Source organism: Cheilinus undulatus, linkage group 7 (assembly GCF_018320785.1).
Source record: "Cheilinus undulatus linkage group 7, ASM1832078v1, whole genome shotgun sequence".
Lineage (NCBI taxonomy): Eukaryota > Metazoa > Chordata > Actinopteri > Labriformes > Labridae > Cheilinus > Cheilinus undulatus.
The window spans coordinates 4,837,032-4,854,777 of NC_054871.1; the positions used below are offsets into that span (position 1 = coordinate 4,837,032).

A 17,746-nucleotide genomic window follows, 5' to 3' on the forward strand; every position below is an offset into this window, starting at 1 on the left:
TCTACCCAGCACAGAAAACTTCGATTCTAAATGACTCAAAAACAAATAAATCAGAGATTCTCACAAACATATGGCATGGATGATAGCAGCGGGAATGCAGACTGGCAATGACACACAGGTTGGACCAGCCAGGTCTGCAGGGGCCCAATTAAAGGGCACTTATGTAACACAAACCATCAGTCTGAGTGGAAGCTTGTGAAAACATACATTCTAAGCAGTATTTGCATAAAGCCAAGTGGAGTCATCGTAAACCCTGCTACACTATTATGAAATGTTATTAATTATTACCTGTACTCTATAATATCCTTCCCATTAAAGGAAAGCCTACACTGACTTCTGGTACCCTTTAAAACAGGCAGCAGATAAAGTCGTTGTGAAAGTGTGGTTACTCTAAGATGATGTGGATTTTTCACTTGCATTGTCAGCCAAACATCACCACTGGAGTGCTGCTGTTCCGATATTTGTTCAGAACAGCCAAGGACAGCTGACACAAAGCAGCAGGTACATATTTATCAGATCTGTTAACTACTAAGGTGTACTATCCTGATGTTCTATCTTTGAAAAGATGCTGACTCACAGATCTGTGGGTGCCCACAGACAGCAGTAATGAGTGTTTCCTCCACTTCAGCTTCACCAACCTTCGTATGGAGTCATCCCCTCACAAGAATTTCTCTGTCAGGGTCAAACATTCAGGTCTTTGAATGCTCTGCGTCAGTCGTCTGATTGAACACCTCCTCATCATGTCCTTGATTTAAAAAAAGCAGATTGATTGCTTAATTTCTCCTTTCAGAACTTACAGAATCACCCAGAGATGTTTTCACTTCCTGACTGATGTCCTTAGGGTCCGTTTTCACACTGAAAGAGAAATTTCCCTCAAGAGTGATTCAAACATATTTACATAAGACAGTTAGTTTGGTGGGATGTTTATTTGTCTTTACTGTCTCTCTTTGTTATGTGGACTTATGAGTGCAATATTTCATGAAGTCTTGGAGGAAATATCTTTAAATTGGCATGAAAATTAACTCAATGATGATGGGATCAGAATGGGATGTGCAAAGAGATAAACTGTCCATAAATCAAGACTTCTTTCCCAATCATGACAGGAGTTTATATCCACCAGGATTAAAGGAAAATGAAAAAATCACAACACTCTAGACAAATACAACATTATGAATGTCATCAATCAGAAACAGGAGGGGTCTTTGTGCCTATATTTAACGTTTAGTGGGACATTGAATCGGTGACATTAATGTTGAGTTCTCAACTCTTAACTTTGGTGACTGAACAGGTGGACCCAAATATCCCAGAGACCCTTTTCAACCCCACCTAAGGGATTCTGAAGTGTTCCCTGATCAGAAGGGATAGACAGTCCTTCCAGTGAGTTCTGGGTCTACCCGAAGGTCTTCGCCCAGTTGAATGTGCCTGGAAGACCACCAAAGGGAGACGCCTAGGAGGCAGATGCCCGAGCCACCTCGACTGACTCCTGTTAGAGCAAAGGTTCTACTGTATCTTTTATTTCATTCTTCTGGTCGTCACCTAAAGTTTAAGACCATAGGTGAGAGCTGGAAGAGGACTTACCTTACAGCTTACCATCTTCACCTCAATGGTCAGGTACAACACCTGTGATGCAGCTTTCTGGCGATGGGGGTTTCTGGTACCCATCCAAACTGGGGGCTCATGATCCATTGTAAAGTTAAGCTGTGAAAACCATATTTGATGTTTGACCTGAATAATAATCCCTTTTACCAAAGAAACAAATATCTTTCTTTATTCATTTGTGTGGTATATAGCCTTCTTTAAATGAAAATAACTTCTGTTCAAAAATAATTAAAATGGGTTAAACATTGCTAAAACTGGTTAATAATGGCAAAAAATGGTGAAAAAGGTGATGAATTTGATTTCTAAAGAACATTAATGAGTTAAAGGTGGAAAAAATAGATAATAGTAGTAAAAATGGGCACAAAAAGTTGTAAAAGGTGATTAAAAATGGGCTGAAATGGCTTTAAAGTGCAAAAAAAAGATGAAAATTATGTGGACTGGGATGAGAAATTGATATAAACTGGCAAAAATGGGTTAACTGTGGTTAAAATAGGCAAAAATGAGTGTAAAAGGTGGTTACTAGAGGAAACAATAGGCATAAAGTGGTAAAAAAAAAATATTCAGCCCTGACATTTTCTGTCCAGACCAGCCCACCACATTATCAGCGGACACAACATAGAAGTCCATAAATCTCGCGGCGTCTTCTCTCATGCAAACATGTCTGCCTCCACTCGCTCATCATCGGCGATCACGGACTTTATCACCACCGGCTCCCGCTGCTGAGTCTGACCCCCTCCTTGCTTGTCTCCCAGTGCAGCAGCACCCGCTGCTGCTGGGGTGGTGACAACGGCACCAGATAGGTCCGTCAATTTTGCATATTTAGCAGCCTCAACCTCAAGAGATTTCAGCTTTTTGGTCCGCTGTTTCTCAGCGCCATTCAGGCATATTTTCTTCCGTCCATTTTGATTTTTCCTGGCTAGTTAGCAAAGTTAGCAAACAGTTTGCCTGTCCCACCCATGAGGTCCCGCCCCAGCCTGGCTTGTGTAGTGATTGACAGCACTGTCAGGGCTCTCTGAGCCTGTCAGCCCATGATTGATTGACAATGACAAACAATGGACCAATAATATGTGTTGATGGCCGCTGGCAACACACTGCTAGCCCTCTGTAGCCAGTGATGAGTGGCTGGCAGGCCCAATTGGAGGGAATTTAGAAAATGAAGAAACTTGCAGCGCCCACATAGGCCATCTAATAGGCCATGTCAAAATAATAATAAAAAAAAATGTAGTGGAGCAGCCCACATGTGGTCGATGGCTCACTGGGACAATGCCCGGTATGCCAGACGGCCAGTCCACCCCTGATTTCTAGTATCTCAATTTGGCTTCTCACTCTGATTGGCCCATCATGAATGTGACAGTCCAATCACCTTCCGAGGATATTTGGACCAATCCTGCCCTTCCCAAACACTTTGTATGGGAGGTTTCCCAGATGAATGTGAAATATAACCCATGTAATGGATTTGAAACGAACCAGTGTGTCAGGTTAAAAGTCTATAAGTGTAATTATAGTAAAAAACTGAAAATCTCAGCCTGATTTTCTAAGTATTGCCCTTTAAATGCAGCTTTTCCAACCTTTAGTGTCACATTCAGCAGGTGCCTGAATAATTATTTTTGCCCCTGCCCCTCAAACATCCTGACTCTGCCACTGCTTTCTACACAAACTTTACATCATGGTTAAGAAAATTTTAAAACCATGTGTGCTTACATTTGTTTCAACCTACATCAGCTTGTGGGTATAGAAATTTATGCGCAATACTCGTGCGTAATTGAAAGCCCATCCACATCCTGTCCATCTCTCTCTCTCTCTCTCTCTCTCTCTCTCTCTCCCTCTGCTGTCTGTGCGCTCCTCTCCTCTCCTCCGCTTCACTTCACTTCCTCCTGCTCCTTCACAGAGGAGGAGCGGACCGTGTGTGGCTCACTTCAGTCCCTGTCTCTTCCGCGCATAACGCAGAGCTGCTCCTGCTCCGGACACCAGAGAAACACGCGACAGCATTCACTCCGATAGCACGACCACCATGAGACTCACTTCAAGGACTGTCTCCAGCTGTGGACATTTCTCGGGGAAGTCTTCTCGTCTTCTCGGACACTGATACTTCCTCAGATTTCTTTTTTTTTTAACTTTCTGTGCCTGTAGTTATCAAAGTGAACCAACAGTAAAGATTTTGTTGCACGGGAGCTCGTGGATGGAGAGGATGACCACGTTGCTTTACTTTAGTCTGCTCCTGCAGCTCTCTCTGTGGGAAAGGGTGAGTCCTATACACTCAAACTATGGTCAGGGTGCAGCACGAGCTCTGATACAACTTTTATCTGTTTTTATCTGTGTCCTGTAACACATCTTCGCGCGTTAAACATCGGTGCCAAAATCTACATGTTTCAAATGCAGCCTGTGACAGGACAGAACATCTGCTTTTTTACTGGATAAATCCTGGACAGTTGAGTTTTATGCTTATGCTTTCATATTTATTATACAAACTGAGCTGCAATGCCTCCTTCTACACTTTAATAAAATTTCACATCCTGCAGAGATATCATGCTTCCTCATCTTGTCTTATGATTTCCTCCTGACTTACATTTGTGCCAATCTTGTCAGCAGCTGTCACTCTCTTCTTAGATTGAACATCTTCTTTAATTTCTTGTAATTGCCCAGACCATTCTCAGAAATGGATCATTTTGGAACAGAGAACACATTTCCAATTTAGGAGCCCTACGAAGTCTCAACAGGAGGAACAGCTTCAGATGGCTTTAATGGCTCTCTTAGATTTTATGGCACAGCTGTTTTATGATTCATAGTGGCAAATATGTCCTCAGATGAGCATATAAGATAGGAGAAATAGTTTCTGAACGTCACATAAAGCAGCTCTGTTGACAGAGCTCATTCGTACCTATAGCAGTTCAAAGCAGAACAAAAAACATCAAGAACATTTGAAGACATCACATGGAGAAAAAACAAGACACTGAAACAGAAAATATAAAAACATAGGATCAGACATTTATTTCAATTTGTCAAAATCATGAAAACACATTAAATCTTTAAACAGAAAGGGTCTTTTTCAAACAAGATAAAAGTATTAGAAGAAAAAAGATAATTTATTGGATTAAGAGCTATTTAAATGAAGACATGGCTGAAAATAGTTTTTCTTATATTTTTTTCTGCTTGGAAGAAATTGTCATGAGAAGAAATGTTCCAGAAGAAAAAAGAAAAGTGTCTAGAAGCAGTTTTCTGCAGAAATCAGCCTGCAGCTCTGCATGATGTGGCACGTGATACAAAAGAATAATATTTAAGCTGTAAATTTGAATTTGAATACAGATTGAATAAAGATATAAAACTGTATAGCCTTGGAACAGTGATGCTTTTGTGAAGATTTGTGGCTCTTTATGCTAAGTTGAAATTTTATTCCCCCTGAAAACCTTAAAAAATGAAAACTTTGATCTTAGAAATTATCCATTGGAAGTCACATCAGTAAGTTTTTACCCTCACTGACACAGTTGGCTTTACATGTCAGCCTTATTTTTTGTTTGTTGTTGTTTTTTGTATGTATATTTCCCGTTGCCCGTTTTTGCAATTTTTCGCCCCTTTATTTCCTTTTTTGCCATTTTTAATCCATTTTTACTGCTTTTAGCCCACAGGCGTCAAAGTCAAGGCCCAGGGGCCAAATCCGGCTGCAAGATGATCTCATATTTCTGTTCTAACTGGCCCATCAGTCTGAGGTCTGCAGATTTCCCAAGTATAAAAATATAAACTTATCCTCGATGAACTAAGATTTCCTTGTTAAGTCACAAAATCTAAAAAAGTAAGGAGTAAAACTATTTAGATAAGAAGTCAGGAATGTGGGAAAAGAAATGAATTTGTGTTTTAATTTCACATTTTCAATTCAGCATCTCACCATTAGGACTCAAACTTTGGATTTTGACTTTTTATTTCATGCTTTGAGCAGTACAACTCATAATTTTGACCTCGGTATGCCCTCAGTTTAGACCTGAATCCAGAATCCGGCCCCTGCTGTGATTGAGTTTGACACCCCTGTTTTAGCCCATTTTTGCCCCTTTCCACCTGTTTTTGCCTCTTTTGTCCTGCTTTTTGCATTTTTTGTACCCCTTCATTGCCCACTTAAACTGCCTTTTGCCATTGAATTTGATTTTGTATTCACATCTTTGCCAGTCTTTGGTGCCTTTTGCACATTTTACTCACTTCTCACTCATTTTTTTGCCACGTTTTTGACGCTTTTTGACCATTTTTGCCACCTGCAACTCACTTTGGTAATTTCTCACCATTTTTTGCGTATTACCCTTAACACCACCTTTTCTCCTCATTTTTGTCACTTCTCACCCATTTTTGCCATTTTATGCCTATTTTACCCTTTTACACCCATTTTTGCCACCTTTGACTTATTTTTATTGCCACTTGAACCCATTTTATGCCACTTTTCATCGCTCAGATTGTGGCTCTTGCAAAGGTATTTTTTAACAATTTGGCTCTTTGTTTGAGCAGGGTTGAGTAACACTGCCTTAGAATATCATCTAACAGTGCAGTTCAGTTATGCTGAACAATGCTGAAATCTGGGATTAGTCCATTAATGGCATCATGAGTCTACTCTCTTGGTTTTCAAGGAAAGTGCAGAAAATAATGATAGGACTGAAGTGCATTTTTTCTCAATTCAAAACGCACAAAAAATTAAGTTGCATTAAAAAACACTTAACCTGAAGTTTTTGACGTTCTGCTTTCAGAATAACTCAAAATGTTCCAAATAGTTTTTCATTATTTGAAAACAATCTACAAAGTGCAATAGCTTCACTTAATGGCCTTTCTGCAGGTAAACCTTTCAAGTGCTACTCAGTACAACAATAATGATCAACTTTTATGTGATTATGTAATTGCACAGCTTCACATCACAACTGGGATTAGATTAACTGTGCAGCGCTACCTGCTGGATCATTACGTGAGACAAACATCATGTAATGGTTAACCTTGTCTTTTTTTCTTCCAGCTGAGATGAGAAGAATTCTGCACTGTGCCTAAATCCTCTCACTAAAGCTAGAGACAGTTAAATCAGAGATGCTGCTACATTATTTGGTATTTGGGGACAGAAAGCCTCCATTTCGCTGTCTTCAGAAGCCCTTTATAGCCCGGTCTGTTATTAAAGTCAGGATTTTAACACTTTATTTTATTTATTTATTTATTTTTTGGAGATATGGGTTTTTGTTTTTTGCAAGACCTCATTCCTGCAAACCATGATTCAGGATCAAAAGCTGCAGCCAGTTTAGTGCTGACATGTTTTCTCCAAAATGAGTGAATGTTCGAGGATCTTTCAAAATTATGGTAGAATAGAATAGAATAACTGTGTTATTATTGCACATTAGACAGCAAAATCTGCTGTGCTTCTATTAGAAAAAAACAACTAAAGGGAGAACAAAGTAAAGATGATTACAGACTCAATTTAAACTTAAAAACTTAGATAAACTTTATATTTCTTTAAATCTTTTATGAAATATTTATGAAATAGTGCAATTGGTGCAGTCGGCAGCGTTAGTTAAAAGCAAGAATAATGAGGAAAAAAAAGGTTTCCATTGTTAAAAGTGCATACCTCTCATGAAATGTTACCATTGTTATTGCGCAGGACACTCAGGTATGACGTTGTTATTGTCTAATGTGTCTTTTGTGGTGAAGGAACATGTTTTAATGGTCAATATTCTTGATTGAACACCCGTTATTGACCTACACCGTGTTCAAAATTATTATTCATGACATTTTCTCATATTTTCCTAAATAGTCGATGCAAGTTACGGTCAGTATAATTTTTAAGTCATCAACCGTGAGAGCATAATTCAGATTTTACTGGTCAAAACTCCCAATGATAACTATAAAAAAGAATGCACTGTTCCAAATTATTATTCACAGCAGAGTTTCAAAACATTTTATAGGTTGTAAAGAACTGAAAATGGTCATTTGCAGTATCGGGAGCTATTGCAATCAAAAAAATCTTAACAGGCCAAGTTCCATGTTAACATAGGAGCCCTTCTTTGGTATCACCTTCACTATTCTTGCATCCATTGAACTTGTGAGTTTTTGGAGAGTTTCTGCTTGAATTTCTTTGCAGGATGTCAGAATATCCTCCCAGAGCTGCTGTTTTGATGTGAGCTGCCTCCCACCCTCATAGATCTTTAGCTTGAGGATGCTCCAAAGGTTCTCAATAGGGTTGAGGTCAGGGGAGGATGGGGGCCACACCATGAGTTTCTCTCCTTTTATGCCCATAGCAGCCAATGACACAGAGGGATTCTTTGCAGCATGAGATGGTACATTGTCATGCATGAAGGTAATTTTGCGATGGAAGGCACGGTTCTTCTTTTTGTACCATGGAAGAAAGTGGTCAGTCAGAACTCTATATACTTTGCCGAGGTCATTTTCACACCTTCAGGGACCCTTAGGGGCCTACCAGCTCTCTCCTCATGAATCCGGCCCAAAACATGACTCCACCCCCTCCTTGCTGACATCACAGCCTTGTTGGGACATGGTGGCCATCCACCAACCATCCACTACTCCTCCATCTGGACCATCCAGGGTTGCATGGCACTCATCAGTAAACAAGACTGACAGTGAGTCTTCATGTATTTCTGGGCCCACTGCAACCATTTCTGCTTGTGAGCATTGGTTAGGGGTGGCTGAATAGTAGGTTAAAGGTACAATGTGTAGAATTTGGCATTTTAGTGACATCTATTGTTCAGATTTTAGAATGAGTTGATCTGTTACCAAAACGTCACATCACTAAGCGACGAGAGCCTATGAAGACCAAAAAGGATCGTGAGCCGGACATGATTTACAGCAGTGACCAGGTGAGGGTTTATTCATTCATTTTTGTAACCATTATTTTTATAGATTATAGGTCAGTCTTCTTCTCCACCTGCCTTCCAGGTAGCTTTCAGGACCGGCGGGCAGGTTCGTATTTAAAAATCGCGTTTCGCTCTTTCTGTCCCTAAAACGTTGCTGTAGACAACATGGCGGTTCATTATGTCAGCCTCCGTGAGGGCGACCCGCGGTAATGTAAATTTAAAAAGCTTTTTTCTAATTTTGTGAAAAGAAAACGAAAGTTTAGAGGGGATGATTGTGCACTTATTTTAACATACTTCACATAGATATATAAACATTATATCCCATGTACACCGTTTCTGTTCGGCGAAATGCAGCCAAATTTTACACATTGTACCTTTAATACACGACTGCAGGCCTCTGGAGGATCCTAAACCTTGAAGTTGGTGGGACTCCAGAGGCACCAGCACCTTCAAATACCTGTTTGCTGCTTTGTAAAGATCCTTTTTCTATCCCATATTGCTGAAACCTGCAGCCTGCTTCATAATGTAGAACGTCTTTCTTAAGTAGTTTTCCTTTAATTGGGCCCATCTGACAAACTAATGATCACAGGTGTCTGAGATTGATTTCAGTGATCCACAGAGCCCTGAGACACAACACCATCCAGGAATTTCACTGAAAACAAAAAAAAAGAAAAAAAATGTTTATGACATTAAAATCAAATTTGCATAATAGCGTGGAACGTGGTGTATTCTGGTGGTTCAACACTCCTGATTTCTGCCCTATAAATCTGACCTTTCCATGTCCGTGCAGGTACGTTTCTAATGACCAGTCATTACAGCAAGAGCTTCAAGGCTTCATTGATTGATTAGATGATTAGGTGAGCAGAAGAAAATTAGGTGCATGCTGCTTTAATCAGCGCTGGATTGGTTCAGTAGTATTTCAAGCAGAAATGTGAAGTTCATGCTGGGCATAGCTTCTTAAATGTGAGGGTTTGCTTGTTTTTCATCCTTCATGATGGTAAATGACAGGGCTCTGGGTTAGGACTGTTGGTTTGGACAAAAGAAGGTATTTGAGGATGTGACTTCAAGCTCCAAGGCTTTTTGTCAAGTTTTTGACAATGCAGTGCTCTTCTTTCACAGCAGAAATAGGCGTTGTCTGTCTTTAGTTTCCTTCTTTCAGCATCAGTAGGAGATGAAAGAAGATTATGGTAAAAGTGAGGCAAGATTTTGAGGTGGAGATTGTTTCCATTCAAATATATATCTGCAGAAATGTTCTCATCTGCCACTACTGATATTTAAATTTCTAAGTGTTTATCTTCTGATACAGATATCAGGCTGATAATATCCTGCATCCCTAATTAAAGGATTTGAGAATAGTTTAAAAAAAGGGCAGATTAACTAATGAAAGATGATGAAATCAACACTTTACTGAAACCCTGAATGACCCTGAAACTCTCAACTATGAACAGGAGCAGATATAAAAGTAAAAGAATCAGTCGGTAGAGGCAGACGTTCTGTGGTGTCTCTGCTGACTTTACTCACTGGACACACACTTGACTTTGCTGCCTCCGGCTGCAGACGGTCAGCTGCAAAGAGAAAGCATTAATATCTACCATCTTATAGTCTGAATATGCACGTCTGAATTCAAAAACAGGCATGATTCATGTAGAAGAATCCTCCTTTTCTATTCTTTTTCATCCCCACTTAAACTTTGATTTTTGATGCCGTCCTGGAAGCATTTCCTCCTCATAATCTCTGCTCTCACCTGAGGGATGATCAGAGTCTCAATCAGAGACACCGTGGTCTCTGTTGATCCTGAAGGATTCTCTTTATGATCCGGAGCTGCTCTGTCTGTTATTAGCTTCTTCCTCCAGAGGCTCTGCAGCTCCTCTGTTTGGCAGGAGAACTGAAGGTGATCTTTTATCCTCTCTGCCTTTTCATCAGAGGTCATTGTTCCTCTAATGACAGCAGGGACGTTTAAAGGTCGCTCTTTTACCTGCTGGATCTCTGTTATGACATTCATAAGGGATCACAGCGGGAGAGAGGAAGTGTGAACACATTAACATGTCTGCTTTTACTTTCTCTCCCTCATTTCAGGCTTCATTTGTACTTTTTTATCTCTTTTTAAAGCTTCTGTTAAGAGTTTTAGATAGTTATGAAACTGACTGAAATCACTAATCTAGTGACATTTTCAAATTTCCTCAATCAGTGAGTGACACATTTAAGTGTTTGGAAAAAAATGTAAAAAAAAAAAAGTACAGGAAATATGCACTGTATTTCACCACAGAGGGTGCCAAACTCAACACAACCTTAAGTTTGTCTGGAGCTCTAATGTGGATATTGAAGTCTTTTGAGTATAGCGCCTCTATTTTTACACTTCGTTGAACTTGCATTAAAAAGCAAAATAAATATACAAGAGCTTTTAGAATGCAATCTAATGGTTACAGAACTTTGACTGGGAAAATGCTAGTGGTGGTCCAGTCATTCACAGCACAACCAGGACATCTATCCCTTGCGGCGCCTCAAAGGTGTGGACTTTGCATATTCCCAGGGGCATGGGAAAATAATCAGAGACATCCAGAGCACAGACGGGGATGTGTAAATCCTCCTCCCACCCAGTGGTGCCCTCAGGGGGCTTATTCACCACATCTATTCCTTGCTTTAGCCACAACTTTCAGCTCAAACATCCTTTAAAGTTCTGCACAGTACTGTGCATGAAATGAATGGTTAGATGAGTATTTAGAACAGTGTTAATTAACATGTGGCTCTTTTGTGATGATTTGTGGCTCTTTTATGGTTTAATTTTAAACATTTTTCCCCTAGAAAACCTTTAAAAAGGGAAACTTTGACCTCAGAAATAATCTGTTTCAAGTCACATTAATTAGCCACACTTGGCTTTAATTGTCAACCTTAATTTTTTTGTCTGTTTATTTTCATTGCCCTAATTTGCAAATTTTTGCCAGTTTTAATCCATTTTTACTGCTCTCAGCCTCCTTTTGTCTCCTCTTTTTGCCACTTTTTGCCCATTGTTGCCACTATTATCCAGTTTTTGTAACAGTTTGCCCAGTTTTTGACTCTTTTATCCTGCTTTTTATATAAGCTGCCTTTGGCCATTAAATTCCACTTTTCCTGCCAATTTTGGCCACTCTTTGCTGCCTTTTGCCTATTTTAGTCATTTTTCACTCTTTTTTGGTCATGGTTTTGCCACTTTTAGACCATTTTTGCCACCTGCAACCCATTTTTAAGTCACTTGTCACCTAAATTTTGCAACTTTTTGCACCTTTTCTTCCCAATTTTGTAACTTTTCACCCAGTTTTTGGCATTTTATGCCTACTTTTCACCCTTTTTTGCCGCTTTTTGACTATTTTGCCCCCTTGAACTTATTTTTATTGCCACTCTAACCCATTCATGCCACTTTTCACCACTTAGATTGTGGCTCTCACCACAGAGGTATTTTATAACAGTTTGGCTCTGTGGTTGTCCAGGGTTGAGTAATGCTGATTTAGAATATTAGAATAAAATTAAGGTGCTGAGAGTTCAAAAAATAGTGTCAACATAGAGTTTGATAGGCTGAAAAATTCCTCAGGAAGGAACCCTGGATCCCCTGTTGAGTTCAGGCCCCGCAAAAGCCCCACTTAGTCTTTATAGCTCCACTATATCAACAAATTATAGGAAGGTAAATATATATTGACTTGCCAAATCCTTAAAATAATGTCTTTTGATACGGTTAAATGGAAAAAAATGAATTTCAAAGTCATAATGATGCAGAAGTGAGCACATTCTTAGTATTCTTACATGTTAAACTACTGAGTTACAGCATTATATTGTTAATCATATAAGGGGTGAGACATAAGGACTGCCTGCTCACATTTGGCTAATATATGATGGCCTTTTGATTGGTCAGCTAGAGAGAAGAGATACTGTCGACTGTGGTGCTTCATCAAAAGTTTAACTGTTCTGAACTGACCCCCAGAATTCACAGACTCTTTGAGTTATCCGTACAGGAAGGGCGCTGTGAAGCAATTTGCGGGCTTTCTAGTCAATCTGTGCAGCCCCACAGCACCCGCTCCAGTCCATCTCTGCTGCATCCCAGATGTGCCACTCTGCTCCACATATGCTCCAGGTCCATTATCAGTGCCAGCTGCTGCTAAGACACATCAGTCCACGTAGATAAGGTCGATCCAAACAGCAGGAAGGATGTACAGAGCATCCAGTCAGGTTCAAAATACAGCATAACAGCACAAGTAAGGAGTCCTGGCTGTACATCTCAAAAAAATAACATTATGCCCCATCCTGTGGCATATGCCAAAGGTCATCAGCTGGTCAGAGGCTCACACAGGCAGCACGACCCTATAGATGAAGAAAAAGCAACTTTTTAGGAAGAAAACATCAGAATTTGAAATCGCACATTCTGTCTAGGAAACAAACCTTTTTACGTCCTCATGTACCCATCCATGGTAGACACAAAACAATCCTGGAGTGTCAACTTGAGCAGCAGTTCATGAAAGCTCTAATGAACTCCTGTCTCCACCTGCACAGGTCTGTGCATCACTCCAGAAACTCATCCAGTGGACGGGGACAATTGCCACTGATCAGCGTAAACTGCTGCGATGCAAGCAGAGTATGTGGAATTTGAGGGTCAGAGTGCTGAGAGCTTAGCAAGAAGAAACAATGTTTCCAAGGTCATCTTGGCACACAGGACTGAGCGCGGAAAATACTGGCTTTTTGATGAAAATGAGCACCAGAATAAATGCTGACTGTGGACACAGGCTCTTAACCTTTTAGAGCGTACCTTATTTTTTTTCTCGTTTATTCACTGACTGTATGAATCATTGTCAAAAAATACTCAGAGAATCTCTCCTTTCTGCAGATGTTTAAGTTCTAAAAAAGAAAAAAATACTCGCTTGGCCGTCAGCATTTTCAGATCCACCCTGCCCACCCCACAGGGGTCAGTTTGAGTATGAATATTGTTTTTACTTTTTGATTAACAAGAGCAAATCGCCACCACACAGAAATTCACAACCAAACATTTACATCACAGTGGTTACTTCTGTTTCAATATTAAAAAAGGTTAGGCATCAAACATCATTTGCATCTATCCATTCATTCTTGAACATTTATTTGTCCAGATTAGACTCTAATTGATTAATCATAAAGCATCTTAGATATTGCATCCCTCAGCTTCCCAGTACCATAAATCCCTCCGGCCTTTCTTGCCAGCAACATTATGTCACTCACTACTAATCAATTAGAGATCAATAAACAATGTGCTCAAACACAAATCTGAGGGAGGACTGAGAGAATGCAGAAAAATGGGACCACATTCCCTCCACTTTGACCTTTCTGTGATGGTCAGCGGTGGCATTTAGAATTGATTTTAAGGTTTCACAGCTTGTATTTAAGGCCGAGTCACGATGTGCCTCAGGCTGGACAAGCAGGGAGGAGAGGTATCCCACACCCCTGATGAAGGATCCTATAAAGAAAAGCCTTAGTAGCCTTTGTATATACCATCAAGTTTTCAACAAGCTACACTATATTGCCAAAAGTTTTCAATCATCCTTCCAAATAATTGAAAACAGGTGTTCCAATCACTTCCATGGCCACAGGTATATAAAGTCAAGCGCCTAGGCATGCAGACTGTTTCACTGGTACTGTGATAAGATGCCACCTGTGCAACAAGTCCAGTGGTGAAATTTCCTCACTCCTAAATATTCCACAGTCAACTGTCAGTGGTATTATAACAAAGTGGAAGGGATTGAGAGCAACAGCAACTCAGCCACAAAGTGGTAGACCACGTAAAATGACGGAGTGGGGTCAGCAAATACTGAGGCATATGGTGCGTAGGTCACCAACTTTCTGCAGAGTTAATGGCTACGGACCTCCAAACTTCATGTGGCCTTCAGATTAGCACAAGAACAGTGCATAGAGAGCTTCATGGAATGGGTTTCCATGGCCGAGCAGCTGCATCCAACCATACATCACCAAGTGCCATGCAAAGCATGGGATGCAGTGGTGTAAAGCACGCCACCACTGGACTCTAGAGCAGTGGAGACGCTTTCTCTGGAGGCACGAATCGCGCTCCATCCTGGCAATCTGATGGACGACTCTGGGTTTGGCGGTTGCCAGGAGGACGGTACTTGTCTGACCGCATTGTGCCAAGTGTAAAGTTTGGTGGAGGGGGGATTATGGTGTGCGGTTGTTTTTCAGGAGCTGGGCTTGGCCCCTTAGTTCCAGTGAAAGGAACTCTGAATGCTTCAGCATACCAAGAGATTTTGGACAATTCCATGCTCCCAACTTTGTGGGAACAGTTTGGGGATGGCCCCTTCCTGTTCCAACATGACTGTGCACCAGTGCACAAAGCAAGGTCCATAAAGACATGGATGAGAGAGTTTGGTGTTGATGAACTTAACTGGCCTGCACAGAGTCCTGACCTCAACCTGATAGAACACCTTTGAGATGAATTAGAGCAGAGACGGAGAGCCAGGCCTTCTTGTCCAAACATCAGTGTGTGACCTCACAAATGTGCTTCTGGAAGAATGGTCAAAATTCCCATAAACACACTCCTAATCCTTGTGGAAAGTCTTCCCAGAAGAGATGAAGCTGTTATAGCTGCAAAGGGTGGACCGACGTCATATTAAACCCTATGGATTAAGAATGGGATGTCACTTAAGTTCATATGTGGATCAAGGCAGGTGAGCGAATACTTTTGGCTATATAGTGCATACCCATGCAGGCTCTTAGATGTCTGTAGTGCCATTTGAAAATGTTGAAGACTTAAAGTTTTTGTTTTGATATCTTCACATCCTGAGGTCAGGGAGAGCTGACCTCTGATGAAGTTCTGAGTATCATCTGCATAGAAACGCCAGAAATTTTGCAAATCACTCGACCTGAGGTGAGATGATTGAAAACAGAAAAAGGTTGGTAATAGAAGCTTTCTGTTTCTCTAATGACATCAGGGAGCTGCTGATTACCTGATTACCTCACGCTCAGGTTCTGAATGTAAATGATGGCGGTGTGGTAAAGCTAGCCCTGAGGCTGTCTGTGACCTCACTAATGACCCCGGTAAACACTGATTGAATTTAAACAACATTACTGCCTCATAAACGGTTTCCATTAAGGATCGAAGGTTACGTTTATTAAAGTGCTGCTCAAATGGCACTTCAGCTCTTCATTTCCTCACACAATCACTACTTGATTTCATTATTTTGCGTCTGTAAACATTAAAATGTCATCCAGGCTGTGCAGCTCCCTTCACTGATGTTGCACATGAGGAGGTGGTACGGGGCACTCGTGTCTGGATGGCGCTGTTTGGAGTCTGTTGGCTGCAGGTTTAGATTTAACTGATACTTAAATTTCCTGGGCCACCCAGCTGAATTAAACTGTGTAAATATTTAGTCTTGTCACTCTGTCCTTGTGTATACTCTGTGTGTTTAGAGGGACATAAGCTGACTCTTAAAATAGAAGATATGATTAATATATTTAGAACTGTTGGAAAATAAGGAGGACTTTTGTTAAGAGAAGCTCCATCATCTTTCATGTTGGTCTGACGGTTTTATTACTTTGTCCCACATCAGCCCGGGTTATGTAAGGGGCTCCTTGTGTATCAGGGGACATGGACTATCTGTAAAAGGCAGCAGATCCTAACCAGAGTTGTTACCCCACGAGGTTCACAAGACAAAGAATGAAATGTAGTACAAATGTGCATTTTTCTTTTTTCCTGGCTTCCTCTTTTTTCGGTGTTTCCATATGTGGTACCAGACCGACTTGGCTCCAGTGTATTTGTTTTTAGTAGCAGGCACTTCGTTTTCATCACAGTCGACATTCTCACAGGGCCTCATCAGTGTAGAAAGGGTGACTGCACAAAACTTCCAGGACAACAACAGCAAGTAGACGAGTCTTACTCCAGAGCAGGGTTGGGTATTGATTTGGGGTTTTCCATTATATATATAAAAAAAATCATCCACTTTGTAAATTTATACAAGTAATTAATGAAACCTAACCCAACTTCAGTAAACTGTACTTTATACTAACGACTCCACCCCTAGTAAATTTTTGAGTGACTTATTTTTAAGAGTGTATCTAATGTGTAATGCAATTGTTACTTGACAATTTTAGCTACTTAATTGTTAAAGACCCTGTAAAGTAAAATCCAACATTTGTGTCTAAACACACTAGAAATGTTGGAATCTGGTTACTGTAAACATGTGAAAACGCTGAGATCTACTTGTGACTGAATTCTGGATTTAGACCGTTAGAAAGTTTTTCACCTCTTTCCTGGATAGGTTTCAAGTGGGCGGGGCCAATATGTGGGCTCATGATGTCATAAGCCCACAGTGGTGAATGACCCCGCCCCTCTAACACGACAATATAAAAATCACAGAGCAGTTCATCTCAGTCCAGTCTGTTGTTAGCTGATGTCACTGCCTTTATTGAAAGTTAACAGTCATTTAAATGCTGTTTTTTTTTTTTTTTTTATTGTGAGGTAAATTTGCCAAATCTATCAGCCACAGTGGTCTATGGATCATTGAAAGCATCATAACAGAGATTTGAGACAGAAAACAGACATTGTCTCTTCTTCTGAGGTCAACAAGAGGTCAAGAGGCAGGCTGATGGCATTAGTGCTTTCCTTAATTCAGATTGTAACATTTTTTAATTTGAGAGGGTTCTGTTTCTCCAGAGTGGGCGTGGCTTCAGCTTATTCAACAGACACGCCCACACCATCCTGGAGCAGACTTTACTGCTTCATTTTTTTTAAATGATTTTGAAGCTTAATTTATAAACTTAGAGATGTTTTATCTGACTGAAATTTGACCTGAGAGTTTATAACACAGTGAGCTATCATACAAAAAACCTAAATACAGATTTATTTTCACTTCACAGGGTCTTTAACATCAAACTTACACCCTTACACGTGGCTTTCGCCATACACACAGACTTTGCCTCATAACTATCATCCGTTGCCTTCGTCTTTTGTTCAAAATTGTTAAGTCATCACTCAAATAGTTTGAGTGGCAGCTAGCAAAGAAACAGAGCACATCTCATCTTAATATGCTCTAATTCCAGTTGGAGCGTGGTGAAAATTGAATCCTTGTCCATGGTTTTTTCCTCTCCTAACTCATGATGCTCAATGATCTTTGGTCGCTCAGTGGTTGGCAGTGTCTTGGCGTTATATTTTAGTTTGAGCTCTGCTTGCTTGGAACTGTGTTAGATGTAATCCTTAAAAGGGCCAGAAACGATTCCCTATGGACAAAAATGGAGCAAAGACCGGTAAAGGTGATGCCACCCAGTGGTTGAGTTCCTTTAACCAGCTGTTACCACTCACTGCCATAATATTTATTATTGATGAC

At 40.4% G+C, this 17,746-nt stretch overlaps 1 protein-coding gene across 1 annotated transcript in view; it reads left to right on the forward strand.

Moving 5' to 3' along the window:
* The first annotated feature begins 3,758 nt into the window (after positions 1–3,758).
* Positions 3,759–17,746, forward strand: part of ghrhrb (growth hormone releasing hormone receptor b) — a 60,843-nt gene continuing 46,855 nt past the window's right edge. Inside the window, exon 1 of the mRNA XM_041791740.1 lies at positions 3,759–3,841. Coding sequence (XP_041647674.1) covers positions 3,779–3,841 — 63 coding nt within the window. The 5' untranslated portion in view covers positions 3,759–3,778. The remainder of the gene's footprint in view (positions 3,842–17,746) is intronic.